The sequence below is a fragment of the Gobio gobio genome (genome assembly GCF_949357685.1).
Source record: "Gobio gobio genome assembly, chromosome: 8".
NCBI classification, from domain to species: Eukaryota; Metazoa; Chordata; class Actinopteri; order Cypriniformes; family Gobionidae; genus Gobio; species Gobio gobio.
In genome coordinates, this window is record NC_137114.1 from 11,761,713 (window position 1) to 11,783,258 (window position 21,546).

Below are 21,546 nucleotides of genomic sequence, written 5' to 3' on the forward strand. Positions count from 1 at the left end.
GGTTTAGGGGTAGGGGGATAGAATGAAACGGCGTTGATAAACACGCTAAAAAGCGATTATGCGTCTTGATAGCACGCCAAAATGGCATACGAATTGGCGTGTCATACATACGCCATTTCATGAGATTAGTCTGGCATGATTACACAATAGAAAGAATCGCAGACAACTCTGTCCGGTCCGCAAACTACGTTTTACAACCAAACACTCGCGAGAAGTGACGAGGAAATAACGCAAGATCACGCATGTGTGAGACTAGATTTTTTATTAAAAATTATTGTCCAAATTGTCTGTGGGTTGATTTGCAGCGAAAGGAAGAAAAAGAAAAAAAGATTATCAAGGAGGATATGGTTGGGGAGACACAGGGAGCAATGATTGTGTTCTGCAAAGAGAGTTTGAGGTAAATAAATAATTGTGCAATGTGCTGCTGTTGGTCAAGCAAATGTTTGTGCTTTGTTTCTGTTGTAAGTATATCTATTAAAACACTGATATTCTGGTCTATAACTCCTCCCTGAACCTCCCGCTGCCCTGTATCTTGCTCTCTCATTGGCTGTTGGTCATCGCCAGTGTTATTTGCATATGTGACTAGTCCAGATATTAATTCTCTCAGATCTCGTCTTTGATTTATTTATTTATTTGACAGGGACAGTGTACATTAATTGACATTGCTGTAAATGCACCAGAGTTAGCCAAAAGGCTATTTTTCATCCGTTGTCCCTGGATAATTCACACCGCATGATTGTCACTCGTGTGAACGAGCACTGATTTGTCTATGATTTCGGGCATTTGTCGGCAATTTCACAAAACCTTTCGGCGAGTGAAAATCGTGCCTAAAATCGTGCAGCGTGAACTCGAAATTAGGGGTAGGATTAGAGTTAGGACTACATTTTCGTCCAGGAATGTTGTTCCAGGATCAACAAAATATGTTGGCCCAGGAACACGTCTAACTCGTCAAAATCAGGACACGCTAAAATACCACACATAGTCTGAGGGCAATGGAGGAAAATGCTGTCTAGCCCCCTATAGTGGCTGAAGTTTATTAGAGAACTTAACATTAATTAACATAACTGAACATGTTAGTCTGCTTTTCACAGAGCTAGAGAAGCAGGAATTTTGATACTTGAATGACACTACTGTTTCTGTAAAGAAAAATATAAAATATAAAAGATATAAACTATAATAATATGTAAGGGGTAAAAGGGTGTATCACTATGAAGGAATACATTTTTGTATTGACTGACAGTCAGTCAGATTGTACATCATCCCACTCAATTAGATGGCTACTGTCTATTTAAGTAAATAAATAGACATTTAATATTAGTGTGAGTTTAACTTATTTTAGTATGTGAAAAGAAAGACTGAAACGAGAGACATGAGACTACCAAAATCGGTTGCCTGGGAAATAGATCAATTATAAAGTTATGGAAAGTTATTGTATAGTGATTATGCAGTTGTACAGTGATTACTATGCAAAAACAATGTCACCATACAACACTGTCATGAATTAATAGGACATGATGTTAGATTATATCTCTAAAGAAGTCAGAAAGGGGACAATACCTTGCCGGATGACGAACTTGTGCACCTCCTTGCCAAAGTAGTCCTCATCATCAGCCTGCAGAGGGACATTTTTCAGCTTCATTTCTTCGCTCAGTTCAACAGTGCTGTTGTATAAAGAAAGCAAGGAATCTGGGATCTTCTGTCCATCATCATCTATCTCAGATTCGGGCTCTTTGGCCATGCGCAATTTGCTGAGGATCTGACCACGGATAGCCTCTATCCGTTTCTTCTTCACCACCTCCAGGTCCAGAGTCTTGCAGGTGGACATACTGCCCGTTCCAGCCACCATGCACAGGGCCGTCAGTACCAAGCAAACGAACTTCATGGTGTCAAATCGGAGCCCAAACTGTCTTTTGAAACCGTTTTAAGTGGGAGAGAGGCTCGTAATCGAGTCTGTTGACGTAGAGCCTTTGGATCTAACAGGCACAGTAGCGTAGTTGGTTATGGAGGTGATGTTACCTGATGATGATTCTGGAAAGCACCTTGAATAACGTAGCCAAAAGAACAGCTGATGTCTGTCTAATATGGGAAATCCCTGACACATCCCCTGTTTCAGAGCTCCATCCAGACAGCACAGTACAGTTTGGCTAAATGGAGCAACCGCTCTCCCATATAAACAAACTTAGGGAAACACAAAGACCATGCAATTACTAGGCTACACCTGAACACAGACCAGTGTATTGAACAGACATATGTAAGCATAAATCAGATTTTTTTTAAAAACCCATATACAAACATAAACACTTTTTTCACTATTGCTGACTCACTGCTACAACACAGAATGCTTGTTCAAGTCCATGCGTCTGGACTGACTTTTTCTCTCCTCTAGTTTCCCGCTGTGAAAACACACAAAGTTCCAGATACAATGGCACGTCTGTAACCTTGTTTTCTCACTAACTTTCCTCTATACTCACAGCTTTTTTACCCTTCCAAGCTTTTCTGGTCTTGATCATTCACTCTGTGTTTTGTCATCTCACACAAAAACCTCGAAATAAGCCTTGCTTAACTATTTCACTAAAGCAGACAACCTCATCCTGTTGCATTCTGCATTCGTAACAAATCAAAGGGCTGTGTCCACTTAAGAAAGCTCAGATTGATTTTCTGGAAGCATCCAGATAATCAGATAACAGTAATGATGACTTGCACAGTTTGAAAGTACTTCTTTTAACATGCAAACATCAAAGCTGATTTTAGAGCTCTGGGATGCTGTAAAGCACTCAAAACATTGTAAAGAAGTTTTAAGCAAGTTTAATAACTCTATGCAGAGCAAAGGCTTCACGATCGACCAGTAAACATAAGTAACAGTGTTTTTTAGATACTTAACATGGCTCTTTAAAGACTACAACCTCTTTTTCTCTCCAAACAAGATTTTCCCACTACAAATACAAATGGAAAGTTTCATTTACATGGCTGACCAAACACACTGCTTCACACACAAACCCCCACTCTCATACACATCTCATTTCACTGAGAGGAAATGAAAGGAAAACAGATCCTCTCGGAAAATACCCTGACGTTTTGGCCCCGATGATGTAATGTGTCAGGAAAATCAAACTAACCACGTCCAACCCATGATCCTTGAGTGACAGATGGAGTAAACAGAAAGAGCGAAACAAATGAACCGTCCATGAGTGTCCAGGCAGTAAGCACGTGAACCACAGCAGTGACAGCAGTAAATGAGGTTCAAATGTTCCTTCTCTACTCGCCCTTGTTCTGTTTGTCCACTTTAGTCTTTTGGCTTCAGTCTTGAGTAAAAAAAGTCCTTCAGACACTCCTTTTCTCTCGTGGTACAGCACGCTTTATATTAGCTCCCTCTTGTAACACACTCCCTCTCCTCGCTTGTCAGAGCTTGCTGGTGACAAAATTAATTGTGAGAGCTTAACGTTCCAATAACTTCTCTCTCCCACTCATGCTCACTCACTTACTCTTTTCGGGTTGCTGTTGCTTCACTATAGAGCCGAGAACTCTCCGCCCAGGAAATGAGGCTAACAGACTCTTTGAAATCTGCTCCTCACACAGCACTTCTCTTATACTGACCAGGAAGCCCTTAGCAGCTTCTGGGAGACACACATACACAAAAATACACAGTGAAAGGACAGACAGCTAAATAACATGGGCATGACACTAACGTCTGGCCAAACTAACCACACACCTTATTAAATAAGTGCCAAGGTAAGATGATGACAGACACACTGGAATGCTCTCTATTATACAAACACACTCCCAAACTGAACCCCGATGAGCTGCATAACAGAACACTGTTATAAAGCCACAGTTATGTAATGCGGTGAGCTGATGTTCACTTTGCTGTTTATTTTCTGGCCTCTACTTCAAATGTTTTGAAGAAGGCAGTCATTAAATAGATGTGAAGCTGAACTATTAGATACATGTGATCCAAATCCACATTTGGCTGGCTTGAACATTAGGAATTTTTTAGGAGCATTAGGGTTTTTTTTTTTAATAACAATGCCCTCTCTGTGCTGAAAGAGCAGAATAATTGTTTATTTTAAATATTCAACCTGCACAACACACCATATCAACACTCTAGCAACCAGTTATTTGCATGTTCTCAGATAATCTCACTGCTTGATTAAAGGGAATCTACAGTTATAGTATACTTTGCCGCAAAATAATTCCATCATGCATTTTCATAACGCATAACATTAGTAAAGCTTTAGCACAGTTTTCATTTGGATTTGGATTGGTTTGTTTTGTTAAATGTCAGTAGCAAGAAAATGTTACAGATCTCTATAATTCACATATATTGTGTTTTCTGTGTTTTCGTGAGATATTGAGATATGCGTTTCATAAAATAAAGCCAATACAGCTTCAATATGTTTTGACCGTATCCATTTTCATGTGTTTCTGTCACCCCCTTGTGGACCTGAAGAGCAGTTAAATCACCTGCTGATTTCCAGTCTTAAAGAGTTAGTTCACCCAAAAATTATGAAAGATTCTGTCATTAATTACTCGCCCTCATGTCATTCCAAACCCGTAAGACCTTCGTTCATCTTCAGAACACAAATTAAGATATTTTTGATGAAATCCGAGAGCTCTCTGACCCCTCCATAGACAGTTATTTAATTAACACTTTCAAGGTCCAGAAAAGTATTAAAAACACTGTTAAAATAGTCCATGTGACTCCAGTTGTTCAACCTTAAAACTTCATGCTGCACTGTTTTTACAACGTAAACTGCGTAGGAGACTGGCACAGGCTAGAACAAAATTGTTGAATAAAGTTGTTATTTTTGTTTGTTTTTGCACACAAAAGTATCAAGCAGAAATAAGGAACTATTACCTAGTCTTCCACTGGTCAGATAAACAGACAGTCAAACCACATTAGACTGCTCACAACATCTTTGAAAGCACCACATGCAGAGTTATAGCCTAGTGTTGACTTCTCAGGAAGTCCCACTACACTGTAAATAATAATTTCATAAAATAATGGAAAAAGTACTGGCAGTTTATTACCTGGACATTATCTAGTAATTTTACGAACATTTCTGTTATGGAAGACATTTTCTGCCAATTTTAAATACATCAATTAAATGTTAAAAATGAAAACTAAAACCAGATTAACCATTTCCTTCCACCGTTAACCCTAACTTAGAATGCAATGAATTTCAAAATTCTAAAAACAGGTAAAACACAAATAAATACGGAAAATTCTGTCAAATTAATACAGTAAATTGTGCCCTATTTTTATGGGTTTTATGTAGTAGCTATTACCTTACTTGTATACAGCTCTGCATGTTGGCATAAAATGAAGTACTTTAACCACAGAAAAATATTAGTTTTACTACTAAATACTTTGTACTCTTTTTTTAAAGTTTGTTTCTCTTTCCAGACTATGATTAACTATGTCCAACACCATTTGTGTTTGTGGATACAGCCAACACTGGCCTGTGATCTTTCTCACAAACTGAAGCCAAGGAAACCAGGCTTCAAAACAGAGAGCTCGCTAGCTGGCACCAGCATGCACTTTTGATCCCACAAACTCAAACTGGACTGTAAATCTGAATATGGTGACCATGCCGTTTCTGAGCCTGTGTGTGATTATTTACATTGTGCTCATGAAAGTGTCAAAGTAGCTAATCCTTCTGACAGTTTCTTTAACCGTGTTACACCTTGAATTTTTTTTTAAAGACCTTTAACATATGTAAAGTTATTTGTTAATTGTTTATTGCGTAAAGAGCTCTTTAATTGAATTGTTTCTAAGAATGTCCTCTAATTTAAACTATTACTGGTAAAATGGAATTACAGCTCTCTAATTGAGAGATCCCATCCCATAACAGAAACTTTGACATGGATAAAAATGATTTACATTTACAGTTGAAACAGATCCACACAGACATGAGTCCCAAAATGCACACAACAAATCCACACACACTATAATCACGCATTGGAAGAATGCACCAATACACTGTTTCCTTTCGAGGGAACTCACACTCCCTTAGCGTTGAGCGTCTGAAGCATGAATGAAACTAAGACCGATCTTGATTGGTGCTACGTCATGACGTAGTATGTGACGGCATACTCGGAAGTACAAAAGGACGCCGGTACACAACAGCGCTAGCTTTTTCGCACTTCAGCAAGTGCACTTTATGTTGTATGACTGAAAGACCACTAGTTCACTAGTTTTCTATTTCAGTAACTTAAAACTGTGTGAAAAAAGTGAGAAAATGACGAGTGAGCAGTTCAGAAAATGTGTGCACCCCTGCCCTTGCTACATCACGGGTGGGGACACGCATTTATTGTGTTTGAGCTGCTTGGGAGCGCACCATGCTCGGTCAGCTCTCAAGGGAGCTGGCTGTGATTGATGAGGCCGTGCGGTTCAGGTCCTGTGTCCACCGAGGTGGCGCGCAGGCTTAGATCGTGGGGATCACAAAGAGAGCTGGCTGATGATATCAGGACTGCTTCCCGGTCATCATCAGACAGTTCTGATGCCCTTCCTCCCCGTGCAGAAGCCCGTGCTGCGGCTTCTTCTGCTTGAGGAGAGGGTCCGGTGTATGAGCTATCTGCATCTGAGGATATAGATGTGCTCAGCATCAAGGCGGGTGACGTTGAGGCTCACTCGTGCCCGCTTATGAGGAGCTCGTAGATGTTGTGCGGTGGCCAGACTAAACATCAGCTGGCCAACACAAGTGCAAGAAGCGACAGTATTAAAAAGTAAGCTTGATGAGTGCTTCCTACAGCACAGGTTTCAACCTCAACACTGGGATTTGCCACACTTTTCCCGCCTCTCTAATCCAACAGTGTTGGATTATAGCAACATTTTGGGAACGGGAGAGAATGGCTATGGGAGAATGCCGCGTGTGGAGGAGGATTTGGCCAGCTACCGGCATCCTCCCTAAAAACCCTGGTGCTGCCCACCAAGCCATGTTGTGATACGTCTGCGATGGTGGGCAAGGCATATATGGTGGCGGGTCGGGCTGGTGCATGTCTGCATACCATGGCATTGTTGCAGGAATACCAGGCCGACCTTCTGAAAGACTTAGATGAGGGCAAGGGACCCACACCTGAAGATATTGCTGAGCTCCACAGAGCAACAGATTTGTCTCTCCATGTCCCAAGGAGATGGCCCGTGCTGTGGGCCGCTCCATGTCATGGTTGAATCTGTCGGGCATCAGGGAGAAGGACAAAGCTTTTCTCATTGATGCTCCTCTTTGGCCTTCTGGCCTGTTCGCTGTCAGCACGGTTGTCGACAGGTTTCAGGAGACGAAGAGGCAGTCTGCAGCGTTTCAGCCGTTTATCCCTCGCCGCTCTAAGTCTAAAGGGGCTGGATATAAGACCGACCAGCCCCAGCCATCATCGAGCTCCTCGTACTCCAGGTAAAAAAGGAGAGTGTCGCTTCTAGAGCCCCTCCTCAAGGATCTTGGCAACAGAGGCGGCGCTCTCGCCCGAAGCCGACTGAGCGGAAGGTCGATCTGAGGGCCGTCCTTCAGGCGAAGAAGGCTTTGGTAAAGAGGTCCTAACTGTGGTAGGGCCTCTGAGGGCAGCCCCCTCCGGGGAGAAGCAGCTGAGGCTGTTTTCTTCACAGAGCCCTCTGGAAATCGATGTGGTAATCCCGCCGTCAATGGCGCTTCGGGCCACATCTGTTTCCAGCGCACATGCGCTACCTCGTCCGCCTGAGGGGTTTCGGGCAGGCAGCGATGGCGTCCGTACACTGAAAATCGTCCACGACCTCTCCCTGTTGGTCAGCCGCTTCAGGGGGTCGAGAACGGTATTCAAAAAACACCCAAGGTCAGTCTCGAGAGGCTGATTCCCTTGGCTGATTTTTTCCAGACGTGGCAACGCCTGTCGAATGTGTCACCATGGGTCCTGCACACTGTAGAAAAAGCGTACAGACTGCAGTTCGGCCATAACCCATGAAAATTCAATGGGGTGGGCTGGACAGCAGTGGTCCCAGAGCGAGCTCAGGTAATTGAACAGGAAGTACAATCCCTGTTGGTAAAGGAGGCCATAGAATGTGTTCCTCCGCCAGACAGGGAGTCTGGGTTCTACAGCCGGTACTTCATAGTTCCCAAGAAGAACCGAGGTTTGCATCCAATTTTAGATCTGAGGTATTTGAACCGGTCTCTGAGGAGGTTCAGGTTCAAGATGCTCACAATACCTATTATCGTGAATCAAATTCGGTCCGAGTACTGGTTTGTCACGATAGATCTAAGGGACGCATACTTCCACATTTCCATCAGTCCTTCTCACAGGAAGTTCCTGATGTTCGCTTTCGGGGACGAAGCATTCCAATATCGGGTTCTTTGATTCGGCCTAGCTCTTTCCCCTCGCACGTTCACCAAGTGCATGGATGCAGCTCTGGCTCCACTGAGACTCCAGGGTATCCGTGTAGAACTATATCGACGACTGCCTCAGTCGCGAGAAATGGCAGTTCGGCATCGAGATGTCGTCCTTGGTCACATTCAAAGCTTTGGGGCAGCCTGCCTGCCTGGTGCAGAAGTGGCCGAGGCTGCGTCTGTTTGCATTTCCCCCGATAGCTCTGCTCCCGGGAGTTCTGGAGAGGGTCCGGCAGGATGGGGTCAGTTTACTCCTAGTAGCCCCATACTGGCTGGCCCGAGTATGGTTCTCAGACATCATAGTACTGCTGGCAGGTCCTCCATGGCAGATCCCTCTGAGGAGGGACCTGCTGTCTCAGGCAGGGGGCATAATATTTCACCCCCAGCCAGAGGTGTGGAAGCTTTGGGTCTGGCCCCTGAGGGGGCTCAGTAATTAAAGGCTGGCCTTTCGGCAGGTGTAGTGGAGACCATACTCAGTTCCAGGGCTCCTTCCACGAGAAGTTTGTACGGCTTAAAGTGGAACATGTTTTCCACTTGGTGCAGGGAGCGTGAGGTGGACCCAGTTAACTGCTCAGTGGCTTCAGTGCTGGAGTTCCTCCAAGAATGCTTCTCTGCGGGGCTTACCCCGTCCACACTTAAGGTGTACATGGCTTCCATTATGGCTTTCCACACTTCTGTAAGTGATGGGCCTCTGGGGAGGCACCCTTTAGTCGTACGTTTCCTCCGTGGTACTTGGAGGATGAGGCCTGCGACTCGCTCCAACTTGGGATCTGGCGGTGGTTCTCGAGGGTCTGGAATTTCGTTCCCCAAAGTGTCATTCAGACACAGTGTGAGTTCCCTCCAAAGGGAACGCCTTGGGTTATGACTATAACCCTTGTTCCCTGAGAAGGGAACGAGACACTGCGTTGCCTTGCAACGCCTCGCCATGCCTGGGAGCAACTTGCTTCATCGCGAAAAGCTAGCGCTGTTGTGAACTGGGGTCCCTTTATACTTCCGGGTATGCTGTCACATACTACGTCATGACGTAGCACCAATCAAGATTGGTCTTGGTTTCATTCATGCTTCAGACGCGCAACACTAAGAGTGTGTTCCCAAAGTGTAGTTCCGATGCAGTGTCTCGTTCCCTTCTCAGGGAACAAGGGTTATAGTCATAACCTGAGATGTTTTCTTTGTTGACGACCCCTAAATACATACACTGATGTAATTCAATGCATAAATAAATACTAAACCATATTGTATTGCTTTCTTCCTTAAGGTGTCGTTCCGAAATACATTTATTAAAACATTTAATTTAGTTAAACCCTCTGGTGTTCTTCGGTCATTTCTGACCGGAAAATGTTCTGTTTTGAAATGTTAAAAATCACAGCTTCATCGGAATTATATGAAATTTGGTGACTTTTCTTGCGTTAGGTATGTAAACACACAAAAAAATTGGGGTCATGATTCGAGCATGCTAATTGGTCGTAAAAAAAAAGTAGCATTCATTGTCTTAGGACCATAGGAAATGAATGGGAAATCGGCAAAAATTCACAGAATATTTGTGTGTACAATCTACAAATCGCCCACAATGCTGAAAAAAAGTACACAGCAGTAAAGGGGTGACACTCTAAAACATCAAGAGTGTGATATTGACACATCCACTCACACACACACGCACACTTATACACACACACACCTATGAAAAACTGAGCCTATGAACCACATTTTGAATTTTTTTAAATCACAGCTTCATCGGAAAAATAGGAAACTTGGTGACTTTTCTAGCATTAGGTACGTAAACGCACAAAAAATTGTGGGCATGATTTGAGCATACTAAGTGGTCGTAGAAAAAATTCTCCCACTTGTGCTCTTTGGTCAAAAATGACACCATAGGAAATTAATGGGAAATCTGCAAAAACACAAATTCACAGAAAAAAATCTATATTTCTAACAAAACAAAAAATATCTAAAACTTAGATAAATAGTCAGATAATTTTTTTAATATATAAACAAATCCATCAAAAAAAATCATTAAATGTGTTCAAAACAGAACTAGGGAATTCTCAAGCCTCTCCATAGAGACCTCTAGTGATTACACCATGGGCGTCGGAACCATTGTATGTGGGTGGGACAAGACCCACCCACTTTTTACGATCAATGATATTGGACCCACTCACTTTTATTGTCTCTAACATTCAGCACATGTCTGTTTACCTACCCCTAATCGATAAACACGTATTATTAAACACATATTAGACGCTTTATTTACACTTTTCTAATATTTTCTTAATTTGTATTGAAAATAAATGCCTTTCCGATTTGATATGTGATGGGAAAACGGAGAAGATTGATATCGGCGAAAGCCGGACTCGAACCGCAGTTCGATTTGTGTCAAGACTAGATGCCGTGCGTCTTACCCCTACACTACTGTCACTCTCAATGATGTGGGGATTTACGCAATTTTGTCTTTTGACCTATACGTTTACCAAGTAAAGCGGTATATTTGTACTTAATGTAATTGGCATCTACTCCAGTAAAACATTTCTGAGGACCCACCCACATTTTTTTTGCTTCCGACGCCCATGGATTACACCCATGGTTGCATGATTTCTTAAATAATTCCAAAAGAGGGCGCTAATGTGCCTTCAAAAAATATATATATATTTTGAAGGCCTAGACAATATTTTAACCTGAAATACTGCAATAATAATAAAAAAAGAAAATTACAAAAAAAATATATATAAGTTTCAATGGCAAAAATAGACCATAATTATTGCATAAATGTTAAAAAAAACACCATCAAATCATCTCAAAATACAAAATTAAAAAGAAACAAAATATTATTGAAGAAAAAAAAAAATTCTATTGGTTTTACTGGGGAGGAGGAAGTTTAATTTTTAGGAGTCAGGTCACTTATGACCAGGAAGACAACCAATGCATCCCCTAAACGAAGAGCACCAGAGGGTTAAATAGGTTTTCAATTTTATGCCAGGAACCCGCATATATGATGATCCGCTTATTCTTGCTTCCTAAAATACAGTCAGCAATATATTTTAAGACTCAGTTTTATGGTGAGCAAGAAAAAGTAAATGTGATAAAGTGTGATATAGATACAGCCACAGTTTATATTAGGAAAACTACTATATACTGACTATGGATTTACTCTGTAACTACATGTAAAATTCCCACATTTACTGCTACACTCTAAAAATGCTCTCTCATTTCAACCCAAAGTTAGTTTACATTTTTTTATTATATTTTTTAACCCAACGGTTGTGTTTGTCCATATTTGACTCAGGCATTTAGTCTGAGTCAGACGTATTTAGGTATGGTTAAATTTAGGAGAAAGCGCATGCAGGGTTAGCAATAGAATAAGAGGTTAAAGTTAGGTTTTGGGTTACGGTTGAGGAAAAAGTTAACCGTGTAACTACAAATGTTATATAAAGGCAAGTACTTTTAAATGTAATATAATAAATATAAATGTAGTGCTGTCAATCGATTAAAATAAAAACTAATTAATTGCACATCTTTTCTGTAATTAATCGAGATTAAAAACGTCAGAGTTTTTAATATTCTTATATTGTAATAAATTCACACTTACTCTGCAAATTAAAGTAGAAACAACTTAAATACAGTATATTTTAAATATTTGTTGTAATGGCATTTTTTTATGAATGAAGGCCAGAATCACTGATAATAGCTACTGATGTCTCAATGAAAAAACATTAATGATAGACATTCAACAGTACATTACAGAACTCTTAATTTAAGTGAACTTAAAACAATCTTCACATAAACACATTATAATAAATATCACATTTACCCGTGCTTCCTACCAATCAAACAGAAATTGAATAAAGACTTTACAGTTTTAACTGCATAATTTATCAATGAACTATAGATTAATCCTTATTAAAGCTACAATTTTTTCTGTTACCTTTGACAAGGCGGTAATTTTGGCATAATTATGTGTGTTATTGTTTATTCTTTTTCAATTGCGAAAGAGAACTCGATTCTGGCAAGCTGCCTGTGCGCACGATACTGGCGCGCGTCTTTCAGTGCGTCGTGAGCGCGTTCGGTCTTGTCAATCTTGAATGGTTTAAAAGCATTAGCATGAATAAGAGCGTGGTCATATAATGACGCTAGCCAAAGGATGACAGAAAAAACGGATGCTGCGTTAATTGCGTTAAATGTTTTAACGAGTTAACCTGGAAAAATAATTTGCATGCCTTTTGACAGTAGGCTATACATAATTAAGTATAGGGCCTATATTGTATCAAATGTTTAAGTAGCCTACACAGTAGTTAAGGCCATCTAATATAAATTGTAACCATAAAAAACAAAATGAATTAAATGGCTGGCGGTTTTTGTTGCCATTATTGTACAACAAAAATACGAAATTGTGTACAATAATGTTCAAATTAATTCGTATAGCGCATACAATAATAATAATAATAATAATATATTTAAAAATGTTTCCTCAATAAATTTTCCGTGGACATCCAGCGTGGCCTTGAACCCCAGTTTGAAACCCCGGATAGTGGTGACAAGAAATGTAAAATAAGTATTATTATAGAGCCCCAGTCCACAATCAACGTACACATATAGTACCATACGAGCCTCACAGAGGTGGAAGGATTGTGTTGCTCAGTGATCGTCACTTACACCAGCTCACTGAGCTCAGAGCCTGAGCCAGCCTGACAATAGCGCCATGCGCTTGCTACGTGTTGTGGATACATTTAGGTGCAGCCAATAGTTCTTGTTACTGCCATCACGCCGTCTGTTTGTAAGAACACTTCTAAAAGGACTCACCTGAGTGAACAAATCGACGACTCCCCCGTGACAGTGATATTGTCATTGATCCAGAGGAATGAATGCGTATGTAGGCTATGTCTACTAGGATGGAGCTTTCTGGAAGACGATGCCTCAGGAAAGTGCAGGCACTAAACTAGAACTGCGTATTTTTTGCTCATGAGGAATAGCCAACTTGCGACTGTTTTATTAAACATTGAAATGATGCTCGGAGTCAAAGTTGAAGAACTGTTATTCCTTAACAAAGAGGAGAAAAGTTTTGGGATTGTAATTTGCACGAGTCATTCCTCAGGTAAGGCAACGTAGATTGTGCTTTTAAATCACATTTACATTTTAGCTTATTTGAATTAGATGTCATATTGCGATTTTTAACGTGGTCAGTCGTTTAGATGAAGAAGAAAAAAGCAAAACAGCAGCATATTTTTATTTAAAAAATCTTTTTTATAAATATTTAATTTGGTATATATTAGACAGAAAACAAAAACAACAACAATAATTTATTTTTTGCCCAATGCCCACTGGATGACAACTAAGTTACAGTGTACATAAATATGTAAATAACAACCAAAGTTGCTTTAAACTTAATGTAATAGTCCTACAAATGACAAACATGCTTATTTGTATTATTGTATAGCTTTGGAAATACGCAATGTAATTTTTATTACTAAAGTAACTGATAATATTAACATAAACTGTACAAAATGTTTTTCAGGTAATATCTAAATTAACCTTTTTATTTAAGATTAAAAATAAAATCGATCTAAAAAAAATGATTGAATGTCAGGTTATAAGTCACCAAAAAATAAACGTGCAAACTTATGTGGATACGTCATTATAATTTACAGGTTTAGCTATTCAGCAAACAAATCTACACCATAGAATGACATTCTAGAGTGTGCTTCCCAGGTCGAGGCAGCAAATTGAGGTTCATACAGAAATGGTTTACTACCACAAACCCCTTTGGGATGGATTGCAGTGCTGCCTCTGATGCTCTTTTGTCTGGAAGAGAGCAAATCAGGGTTTATTTCCAAAATAATGGAGCTGTTATTATAGCAAAGGGAGGACCAACCTGTATTAATAATCATGGTTTTAAAATTAATAGCCCATGTGGAGGTGTTGTTCAGGTGTTCATAGTTTTGGACACATTGTGTTTCTCCCAGAAATGGAAATTCTGTCATCATTTATTTATATTGTTCCACACCATATGACTTTGTGTATATGTTTGTTTGTTTGCAGTATGTAACTCTTCATGATCTCCGTGAGATGGATAAGTATGAGAAACTGGCTAAGATCGGCGAGGGCTCGTATGGAGTTGTGTTCAAATGCAGACACAGGGACACAGGTCAGATAGTGGCCATTAAAAAATTTGTAGAGTCTGAAGATGATCCAGTCATCAAGAAGATCGCATTGAGAGAAATCCGCATGCTGAAGGTACAGTAGATAGAGATATTGTACGCATACATATTGCAAATCCCCAAAATATTTGCACAATTATACATAAACATTTCCATTTTTATCCATATAGCAGTTGAAGCATGTGAATTTGGTGAATTTGCTTGAGGTCTTCAGGAGAAAGAGACGCCTTCATCTGGTCTTTGAGTTCTGTGAGCAAACTGTTCTAAATGAACTGGACAAGCACCCCAGAGGGTCAGTCATAATATCTTTGTCTCGTTCTTTTTTGTATACTTATACCATATCAATGCAAAATATATTTAAAAAAATCTAAATCTTAAAAATGACTGGAAATTAAAGCAAATTAAATAATTATGTTTTAAGATATTTGGCCATTATAGAAGATTATCTTGTGTTTTCCTTCTCCTTTTGAACTTTTCTTTCCTTTTTCTTACTTTTTACCTTTTACTCCCACATTCAATGATTCAATCTTGCATTCATAATAATTTGTCCCACCCTAGAATTAACTTTCCTTTTTGGTTGACTTCACTAATCTCTCTTTCTTTTCAACACCTCCTCTTCCATGACCTGGAATGGCCACGTTTCATAAGCAATCGATTCCTGATGGGTAAAATCAAGATCTGATCAAACATTTTTTGTGAACGCTTCTTTCGTCTGAATTCCATAGACTGTATCTAGTTCTTGTTTTTCAAAGCTCCTAAGCTGGTCAGGCCACAAAGGCTGTGGCTGCCCAGTATTCTCTCTCTTTCCCAGAAGGCCTTTCAGTCGTAACCTTAGCTGCTCTTGAAAACAAAGGAACTGGTTGCCAGGGACTACAGGCCCATGGTTACTGCAGATATATGGGAGCTGCAATGATCTTTAGAGAACAAGAGAAATTACCTGTTGTTAGATCCTGCCAACTACAGAATACCAAACTACAGAATGCAATACAGATCAAATGTTTGATCAGTAGTAAGATATTTGGCATAGTCAGCAGAATCCAAAGGCATTTTCACACCTGTAGATGGTTTCCTTTTCCGATACAGGGACTTGATATGTTACAATGTTGCATTTTATACTTGGTTCAGTTTGCTGTCACAAGGCAACAGATTATTATTGTTTAACATTCACTGCATGTTAAAACATCACACTCTTACTTGTTTGGGACAAAGATTAACGACTCTTTTTTATGATAAAACTAGGTTGCAATGACATTAATTTCTTAATTGATGTATAGTGCAGAATAATCAATCTGTAATTCTTACAATGAGGAAAATAAGTATTTGAACACCCTGCTATTTTGCAAGTTCTCCCACTTAGAAATCATGGAGGGGTCTGAAATTGTCATCGTAGGTGCATGTCCACTGTGAGAGACATAATCTAAAAAAAATATCCAGAAATCACAATGTATGATTTTTTAAAAACTATTTATTTGTATGATACAGCTGCAAATAAGTATTTGAACACCTGAGAAAATCAATGTTAATATTTGGTACAGTAGCCTTTGTTTACAATTACAGAGGTCAAACGTTTCCTGTAGTTTTTCACCAGGTTTGCACTGCAGGAGGGATTTTGGCCCACACCTCCACACAGATCTTCTCTAGATCAGTCAGGTTTCTGGCCTGTCACTGAGAAACATGGAGTTTGAGCTCCCTCCAAAGATTCTCTATTGGGTTTAGGTCTGGAGACTGGCTAGGCCACGCCAGAACCTTGATATGCTTCTTACAGAGCCACTCCTTGGTTATCCTGACTGTGTGCTTCGGGTCATTGTCATGTTGGAAGACCCAGCCTCGACCCATCTTCAATGCTCTAACTGAGGGAAGGAGGTTGTTCCCCAAAATCTTGCAATATGGCCCCGGTCATCCTCTCCTTAATACAGTGCAGTCGCCCTGTCCCATGTGCAGAAAAAAGCATGGAGCCCCAGTCTGAGGGAGATTGACAGTCATGTTTAGCTTCTTCTATTTTCTAATGATTGCTCCAACAGTGGACCTTTTTTCACCAAGCTGCTTGGCAATTTCCCCGTAGCCCTTTCAAGCCTTGTGGAGGTGTACAATTTTGTCTCTAGTGTCTTTGAACAGCTCTTTGGTCTTGGCCATGTTAGTATACCCAGCCAGCACAGTCATGTGGGGCCCATATGGGCGTCACCTGGGCTGTCTAACTGGGGCCCAGCCAGTTTTGTCCTCAGTTTCCATGTAGGCCCCACATGGGCTAGCCCAGATGAACTGAACACTGCTCAGTGTGCACACTACAGGCTGTTAAATGTAACTGAATCAGTGTTGGAGTTAATGAGATAATTAAGTGATTAATGAGTAATGAGTGAATATTACTGAAGACTCCTGATGATAACAAGCAGAATCACTGAAGGACAGAGAAAAACACAAAAGACTTCAGACACAACTTCACAAACAGCATTATCAGCTTCCCTTTTTACCTATTAGATTGACTTTCTGTTATCTTAGTTTTTATTGATAATTCCCACTGAGCAAAGGTGTACGTTGAAAAGACGTCCACTGAGGAGCCAGAATGAAAGTTTTTATGACGTCTGTTTTTGACGTGTTCTGCACGTCCGATATAGACGCTCATGGAACCTCAAGGTTAAAAACTAGTTTGAATGTGCTCATTGTGGACATATTTCCCATTTGTAATTGCAAAGCAACTCACAGACAGTGTGTGTTTGTCCAGAAATCATGAAAATAAAAGAAACTTAGCTCACACCTTTGGACACTTTAGACAATTTAGCATCTGTAATTCACACATCTTTGGATCGTGAGAGAATCGTGGGATTCAATCCAGGATCTTCTTGCTGTGAGGAGACAGTGTTTCCCACTGAGACACTGGTGCTGCCCTTAATCACAGACATAAGACACACTTTGACTATTTCTGTCAGACGTCTACAGAAGCTCTTACTGAGAATTAACAGAGGTTTAGATGTTGATATTTATGGTGAATTTGAAGTCACCATTGTGGTGGGAAGCGTTTGCTTTAGTTGGGCTCTTGGTCCCTGTACTTTAGTTAGCTTTTCTTTGGATGTTATAACTGTGTGTGAAACACAATACTTATGGCTGAGAAAGCAAAGATAAAGTGACTTCAGGTGTTGTCAGCTCCTTGTTGATGACTGAATCATCAGAAGTCTAGAATCTGATGTTGTGCTTTTGAGTTTTAGGTTCTTGTTCGGCAAATAATAATTTGTTTATATACTATAACCTTGTGAATCTGCTGTATCGACACCAATAGCAAAAAAACAATTCACTCATCCTGAAAGATGATAAAACAGAAGGTGCACATTGTTTTGAGAAAATATTTCACATAGTCACACGCAGACATCAAGATTTTGCATATGATTCACAACAACGGTGACAATCAAGCATGAGTTTTGTACTTTGAAGCTACCCATCATGCATTGCAGCATGAAGTTTTTTTGTTATGATTGTCACCGTTGTTGTGAATCATAAGCAAAATCTTGATGTCTGCGTGTGACTATGTGAAATATTTTCTCAAAACAATGTGCACATGCTGTTTTATCATCTTTCAGGATAAGTGATTATTTTATTGCTATTAGTCCCGATACAGTGGATTCACAAGGTTATAGTATATAAACACATTATTTGCCAAACAAGAACACAAAACTCAAAAGCATAACATCAGATTCTAGACTTCTGATGATTTAGTCATCAACAAGGAGCTGACAACACCTGACGTCACTTTATCTTTGCTTTCTCAGCCACAACTATTGTGTTTCTCACACACTCAGTTACAGCAGCCAAAGAAAAGCTAACACAAATACGGGGACCAAGAGCCCAACTAAAGCAAACGCTTCCCACCACAATGGTGACTTCAAATGAAACATAAACATCAACATCTAAACCTCTGTTAATTCTCAGTAAGAGCTTCTGTAGACGTCTGACAGAAATAGTCAAAGTGTGTCTTATGTCTGTGATTAAGGGCAGCACCAGTGTCTCAGTGGGAAACACTGTCTCATCACAGCAAGAAGATCTGGATTGAATCCCACGATTCTCTCACGATCCAAAGATGTGTGAATTACAGATGATACGTTTTCTAAAGTGTCTAAAGGTGTGAGCTAAGTTTCTTTTATTTTCATGATTTCTGGACAAACACACACTCTCTGTGAGTTGCTTTGCAATTACAAATGGAAAATATGTCCACAATTTGAACTAGTTTTTAACCTTGAGGTTCCATGAATGTCTATATCGGACGTGCAGAACACGTCAAAAACAGACGTCATAAAAACTTTCATTCTGGCTCCTCAGTGGACGTCTTTTCAACGTACACCTTTGCTCAGTGGGAATTATCAATAAAAACTAAGATAACAGAAAGTCAATCTAATAGGTAAAAAGGGAAGCTGATAATGCTTTTGTGAAGTTGTGTCTGAAGTCTTTTGTGTTTCTCTGTCCTTCAGTGATTCTGCTTGTTATCATCAGGAGTCTTCAGTAATATTCAGTCTTTACTCTATTAATCACAATTATCTCATTAACTCCAACACTGATTCAGTTACATTTAACAGCCTGTAGTGTGCACACTGAGCAGTGTTCAGTTCATCTGGGCTAGCCCATGTGGGGCCTACATGGAAACTGAGGACAAAACTGGCTGGGCCCCAGTTAGACAGCCCAGGTGACGCCCATATGGGCCCCACATGACTGTGCTGGCTGGGTAGTTGGATTCTTACTGCTTGTATGGGGTGGACAGGTGTCTTTATGCAGCTAACGACCTCAAACAGGAGCATCTAATTTAGGATAATAAATGGAGTGCAGGAGGACATTTTAAAGGCAGACTCACAGGTCTTTGAGGGTCAGAATTCTAGCTGATAGACAGGTGTTCAAATACTTATTTGCAGCTGTATCATACAAATAAATAGTTAAAAAATCATACATTGTGATTTCTGGATTTTTTTTTAGATTATGTCTCTCACAGTGGACATGCACCTACGATGACAATTTCAGACCCCTCCATGATTTCTAAGTGGGAGAACTTGTAAAATAGCAGGGTGTTCAAATACTTATTTTCCTCACTGTATATATTTTTTATAGAATATCAACACGCATATGAATTCAGTCATGTCTGCTTCGGCTTATTTATGTTCATATAGCTTCACTGAACAGTGTCCGTTAAGGCTCTAAAGCCTGCACAGGATTAGTATTACCTGGTGACCTCTAGTAATTTGTAATAATTGAGGAGGTTGTCTGTGATCTTAATCCCGTGCGAATCGGCCATGTCTGTCATTTGTAATTTTCTGTCGATTTGATTTACATATTTAAAACCTGACATTTCAACGTTTCTTTAGACATATGTCTCATGTTTGTGAGACAAGTATTCACTAAGCTAGAGTTCCTTTTCTGAAGACTATCTGAATGAACGTCTTTGACAGAGAGGCTGCAGATTGCGCATCATGTTAGTTTTCTTTATTTTGCAAAAAGCACAAAAAAATTGTTGACTGTACACAAGAAAAAGAAACTTAACAGATTATAATGATGTATAACACTTGCCTGAATGATAAAAAAATGACAGAGTTATTTGAGTCTCTTTGGTTGTAAACTCGTTTTAGCTATGCATTGTGGGATTGAATGAGTGCACTCAATAACGTCCATTATGGTTTCGGACACCACTACAATGGCTGTTCCCTCAAATAGTGTCTTTTCAAGGGTATAGGGGGCGATTTCTGCCAGGAGGTAGGGCCCGCAGCTGAACCAATCATCCATCCATCTTCCAAACTACACTGGCCCAGCGCAATATCATGCATACAGGAATAAATTCCTTTTTAATTGATTATTAAATTGTTTGATTAAGGTTTATACATGGTAGTTTCCACGGCAGAGTTCAAGATAAATCTTTTCATTATTACTGGAGCTGCCAGTTTACTACGTTTCAAATAAACAGCAAACAGAAACTGCAAAAGCGGCAGCCCTTCCGGCTCACTCGGTGTCCGAATTCATTTACTCGTTTTCATTCCCTGCCTCAAGTGGACTATATCAGTAGACCAATGTAGGGAATAGTGAATGATTGTATAGGGGGCGATTTCGAACACAGCCATGGTTCCCAGGATAAGGCATGTCACCATTGTTGAGATTCATATGCTAATTATTGAGGTGTATGTGTGTGAAAAAAGGGGTAGGGGATAGTGTCACAGGGTGTATTGGTGTTGTTTCATGTTTCATGTTTTTAGGTTATCATGTTCACTGTCTTGTTTCTTAGTTTGCATTGTTCACTGCAATGCACTTCCTGGTCTTGTCATGTGATTCCCATGCTCTCATGTGTTGTGTCATGTCATTGGTTCATTGGTTAGTCGTGTTCACAGGTGTCCCTTGTCCAGACATTAGTCCTTGTGTATTTAAGCCCTCATATTTGTCATGGTCCTTATCTAGTAGAGGTGTGCGATACCGCTAGATTTGGTATCGATCCGATACCAAGTAAATACAGGGCCAGTATCGCCGATACCGATACCAATATCGATACTTTTTAATAATTAAGGTGGATGCGTCTTCAACCTAAATCTAAATGAATTTTCATGACTTTTAATTAGTTTCTGTGATTTGCATTTAGGGTTATTAATCAGTACTACAAAAGCTTTTGTTCAGAAACAACTTTTGGTTACTTCTGTTTTATTTAAATAAACAAAGTTACAAAATGATTACTTCACAAATATAAAAAAATTAAAAACAAATTCTCTTTTCAAGTAGCATGTTAGCAAAAAATGTTTCTACTCTTTAGTGCACTTTTCAGGATTTCTTTCTTAAATAAACAAAGTCACAAAGTTTTACATACAACGCTCCTCTTTCTCTCTGCTGCCATTCTCCGCCTCTGACTGACTGCTGTTAGAAATGCGCGCGCCTGACTGCTGGTGGGAGCGCTAGTGGTGAGTCACGTGACGGTACAACACAGGAGAGGGGGAGGAGAGCAGTGTCGAGCACGAGCAGCAGCCAGCAGTCTTGAGAGCTTCCTCTGCTCTGTGACAGCAGCAGCATTTTGACAAACACGGACAGGTCGCAAAACGAGAGAAACT

At 40.0% G+C, this 21,546-nt stretch overlaps 2 protein-coding genes across 2 annotated transcripts in view; one reads left to right on the forward strand and one right to left on the reverse strand.

The window, feature by feature from the left end:
• tgfb1a (transforming growth factor, beta 1a) overlaps nt 1-3,510 on the reverse strand; it is a 32,446-nt gene extending 28,936 nt beyond the window's left edge. Inside the window, exon 1 of the mRNA XM_079824552.1 lies at nt 1,558-3,510. Coding sequence (XP_079680678.1) covers nt 1,558-1,882 — 325 coding nt within the window. The 5' untranslated portion in view covers nt 1,883-3,510. The remainder of the gene's footprint in view (nt 1-1,557) is intronic.
• Nucleotides 3,511-12,923: 9,413 nt separating this feature from the next.
• The window catches only part of LOC307130725 (cyclin-dependent kinase-like 1), an 80,436-nt gene continuing 71,813 nt past the window's right edge, over nt 12,924-21,546 (forward strand). The window contains exons 1-3 of the mRNA XM_079823853.1: nt 12,924-13,431; nt 14,376-14,570; nt 14,665-14,786. Of these exons, the coding sequence (XP_079679979.1) occupies nt 14,403-14,570; nt 14,665-14,786 (290 nt within the window). The 5' untranslated portion in view covers nt 12,924-13,431; nt 14,376-14,402. The remainder of the gene's footprint in view (nt 13,432-14,375; nt 14,571-14,664; nt 14,787-21,546) is intronic.